Raw genomic sequence first — 4544 nt, 5'->3', positions numbered from 1 at the left:
TGCTGCCTGTGCAGTTTGTGCTTTCCATACTGACTTGTGGGGAAGAGGACAATATTTCAAGCTGCTTAAACTGGCAGGAAATAACAATGCAAATGGCACCTCTAATCATACAGTGGTAACAAAAGAGTTGAAGGCACAAGATGGAAGAGAATAAGCTTACGATAATCACATTTTGTCTTGCTGAATATGAAAATATTATGAATCTACTTAAGTCTTCTGCATTTTTGAGAAGTGTTATGAATGCTGTAGATGTGAAACAAGGTACCTATCCTGGAGTTTTATTTTTTCTGTTAGTTCTAAACTCAGTGAATTTATAATGTACACATACCTTTAAGTTTAGCTGAATGCTTCTGTGTAATTTCTGTTACATAAAATTCGATAAACTGTAATTTTCCATGGATTATTCTGTTATTTCTCAATGCAGTGTTTGTATTCTTCTATTTGGAAAGTATTACAGCTAGATAGTGCAAAGAATCATAATGATTAAAACAAAGCAAAGCACTTTTGATACAGATTACAAAATTTAGAAATAGAGATTGGAATTTGTGACTGGTAAGATGCTAATACAGCTCAGCTGTATTTGTCATCCAGATCTTTAGGAAATACTATCTCATTAATTCAACGTTTGTGAGCTTTATTTTTCTAGAAGTTTTGCCATTTTTCTTAAAAGTATAAAATGTAAAGTTGAGTTACTGCTTTATTGTCCTGAAATAATTATTTGCTTCCTGTCTTTATATTTAGAGAGTGGAGAGTTTTCTTAGTAAAGATATCAGCTATCTGGTGTCTAATAAAAAGGAGGCAAAATTTGCACCAGCTCTTGGTCAGATTTCTCCTGTTCCCAGCCCAGAATCTGCACATAATGGGGAAAATAGCTCACCTCATCCTAGCAACCGAAAAGATCAACACGGTGGAGTTTCTTTTAAGATGGTGGGTACAGTAAGTGTCTCAGTAATAATGCTGCGAATCAGCTACAGCCTGTGGGATGTACTCTGACAATTTTTCTTGTTTTATTTCCTGAATATGGCAACAGTTCCTTGGGTGAATAAGGATTTTTTGGGTGGGTTGTTTTTTTTTTTTTGGTTTTCAGCAGGTCAAACATAGTTTAAACTAGTTTAGGGTAACTTGGTAAACTTAACTAAAACTAATTAAGCAAAGTTTCAAAAACTAAAAAAAGAAAAATCCTTTTCTGCAAATAAGCAGAATACACTAAAATCTAATATGTGTGACCTATAATTAAAAATTAATGTTACGTGTGACAGCTGGATCAATATGTGTAGGCTTGTGGTGGCATCCAATGGTTACTGTCTCTTTAGCAACACAGCCTGTTAGTATCTGGCTGCTGTGATGTTAGTGCAGGTATCTTGATATAGTTGAAGGAAATAAATAAAATCGAGCATTAGGAATATTAAGTTTTTCTGAGCACTCTCTTAAGGGGTCCTGTTAATTGTGACAGTATCTGAATTTATGCAAGTTTACATGAAGTTTCTTACGTGGGCATGTCTTGTGTTCTTTCAAAATGGGGTTGGAAAGAATGAGCTGTACTATACAGGGCAGCTATTTAGAAACATGACTGTGAGCCAGTCTCTGGGCTGGTCTTGGCATTACATGGGGGAGATCACCTCATTTTGCCAATAACCCGGACAAGTCCTGATGATGAAACCTCATGTTTTGGTGAGTGCCACTGGCACTATGGTTGCTTCAGCCATGGGTGAAAACAGCTACTTTTTGACTTGTTTTTTCTTCTCCCTTCCCACCCCCACCCCCCAATTATACCAACACTAACCTTGTGGGGAAGATGGGAATTAATGAAAAAGAGCAGTATAGTAAACAAGAGGAGGCTATCATAGCTAAAATATGTATTTGTTAGCAACAACTTAAATGCTTACCTTTTGTTTCTTTGAAATGGGTTCTAACTTGCTACAAATGTGTTTCTGTTTTTATGTAGGTATGTATGAGCAGAGGAAAATCCTTAGTCGAAAAAGCAATCAAAGAGCAGGTGAGCCATGTAATCAGTGAACTCGTGCTTGAGGAACTTTGGGTTTGCCCTTCTAGGAAATAAGTATCAAGAGTGTTCTTAGTGGTCTAAGAGAGACATCCTGCAGGAAAATCTCTCAACTTGTGCCTCAGCATTCCATAAGTAAAACTGTCAGGTCTTGCTTTCTGGGTACTTGCATTGAAAGTCTGAATTAGAATACTGGTCATAAGACTCTACAGAATTGTTAATATAGCTAGTATTTGGGAGGTGCTCATGAAGTTAAGTTATAAATTAATTGTCTTCAAATCTTAGTTACAATAAGATGTGACAGTAGGGAACAGTTGAGTAAAATGTGAATAGAGAACCTTTATTTGACATTTTATAATCTTTTGATGGTGAAGCACTGTGACATGGGGATGGAAAAGTCAGTTGGGGAGACTGATAGTCTTTTGGCGAGAAGCAAAGCATCTGTGCCTTGGTCTCAGCTTTCATGTTACATCTTGTAATATATTTACATACTCTACCATAAATTGCTTAAAACTATTAATCTAATTTCTTGCTTGCAGGACTTAATCCCCTCTGGAAGTATACTGTCCAATGCTTTGAGCTGGGGAGTGAAGATACTTCATCTTGATGGTAAACATTTTTGTTTGATGAAGCCTAGTTTGAACTTGTAATGTTCATTTAATTATTCTTTTGTTCAATTCAAAATATAAAAAATGAGCAATTACTTCAAACATACAAAAATAAACTCAGCTAAGTAAGTTCTCTCTTTTTGACAGATGTTAAGAATTACATTGAACAAAAGAAAAAGGAGATCTACCTAATCAAAAGAAGAGGCAATTCTTTTAAAGATGTGGTAAGTGGCTCTTTGCCATTTGTGAAAAACCCATTAATTTCATTAACTGAAAACACAGGTGTACTAAATACTGCATGCAGTGAAGCTTACCGATTTTGTTTTAGTAGTAAAACCTTGCTCATGGTCAGTTTTTCCCAGACCAGTTTGTTTTATGAATTGATTTAAGAAACATCTTTGAAAATCAGAAAGTATTAGCTATACATTTCATCATTATTAAAAAAATAAATGGACCACTTTGAAGCATCACTGTTACATTTCCTAGAGAAGGAGCTGTCTCTAGGGAATTTGTGTCAGTTGTTCAGCCCTGCATCTTTTCCTTTCTAATCCTTTAAAGAACTAACATAAAACACCTTTGAACTGCTCTACCAATAATGGGCAGGTTGGCCTGTGAAACCATGATTTCTCTGTGTTTTAGTGTGTCATATAGTGAGACATTGTTTCAGCTGCTTGTGTGCTGCATCTGCAGTTGCTCTAATTTCAGTTAAACACATGAAGTTGTGCAGTTATCTAGTCTATGCAGGGATCTGTAACAAGTACCTGGAAACATACCATCAACTGCATGTTACGTTGTTTTGTTTAATTTTTTTTTTTTCAGGTGGTATAAAATACACATTTGTACTTTTACCAGAAACAAATACAGCTTGTGCTTGACTGTAGATATTACTCTTTTCTGAAGGCAAAATACTGCTTTTAATTTTAATCTTCATTACTAAAAAAAAAAAAAACCCAACCTATATAAATCCATTCAATTGAGAAGATTTTTTTTTTTAACAGGAGAATGTTGCTATCTGCATTTTTTGTGGCATTTTACAGCTTGTAGTTAGTTAGCATTTATAAAGTGGTGTAAGAAATGTTATCCTTGTTGAAGAATCAACTTCCAGTCCTGGAGAGGTATTTTAAGGGATGAGAGAAAGTGATTAAATTTACTTGTGTTTTTTGTTTGGTTTTGGTTATTAAAAATAACTGAAAACATCTCAAAGACAACACTGGGGGTTTGTTTGCAGTGTAGAAATACATATTTATTTGTGAGACGTGTCACTGTAATTCTGAAGTATTAATGAACTTATTTTTCTAAAAAATTTATCATGACTCTATGAAGTCATGATTAACACATGACCCTTGTAACTTAAAATTAGCTACAGATAAATCTTTAAAATGCAGACTAATATTAATGGGAATTTATACCTTCTCTTTTTTTCAATAGGGAAAACAAGTTACTGCTCAAAAGTCAAGAAGTAAGTATTTCAGTATTTGTAGAGGGTTTTTCTTTTGTCTTACTTTCTGAACACTCAAAAAATGTACTGCAGGTCTCATCTGGTCAAGTGTGCTGCTCTATTCTAATTTGTATGTCTAAGGGAAGTATGTAGAAAAACTTTATGGAAAGCAAGAATTTGTCAAAACATGTACATAATGTTTTCTTAAATTATTGTATGCTTATTTATTCAGCTACTGGACTAACTTGCTCAATGAAGAAAAAATCTGTCCCTTTTAATTTCCTGTTGTCCCCCCTTTATCAGGTAAACTGAAAAACCCGTTTGTCAAAGTGGAGGACAGGAGTCGGTAAGTGTTCTGTCTGCAGTCAGTGATGTGGTTCCCAAACTGAGGAGTTCAGCAGCATTCAGAGTGCCTTGAGGGAGTGGCCTTCAGATGTCAGTGTCCTGCACCTTCCTGATGCTTCAGATGCCAGGCATAGAATCATAGAATCCTTTA

The 4544-nt window shown here is 35.1% G+C and overlaps 1 protein-coding gene across 1 annotated transcript; it reads left to right on the top strand.

The window, feature by feature from the left end:
• Positions 1-741: 741 nt before the first annotated feature.
• Positions 742-4394, top strand: LOC103778268 (protein DBF4 homolog A-like; the record flags this gene model as incomplete). The annotated part of the gene is made up of 6 exons (XM_008945845.1): positions 742-936; positions 1946-1996; positions 2542-2611; positions 2758-2834; positions 4039-4069; positions 4349-4394. Coding segments are annotated over 6 exons (470 nt in total), but the record flags the coding sequence as incomplete, so codon positions are not given.
• Between the last annotated feature and the right edge of the window lie 150 nt (positions 4395-4544).

Source organism: Merops nubicus, unplaced genomic scaffold, assembly GCF_000691845.1.
Source record: "Merops nubicus isolate BGI_N331 unplaced genomic scaffold, ASM69184v1 scaffold53768, whole genome shotgun sequence".
Taxonomy (NCBI): domain Eukaryota; kingdom Metazoa; phylum Chordata; class Aves; order Coraciiformes; family Meropidae; genus Merops; species Merops nubicus.
This window is presented reverse-complemented; position numbering and strand designations above follow the sequence as displayed.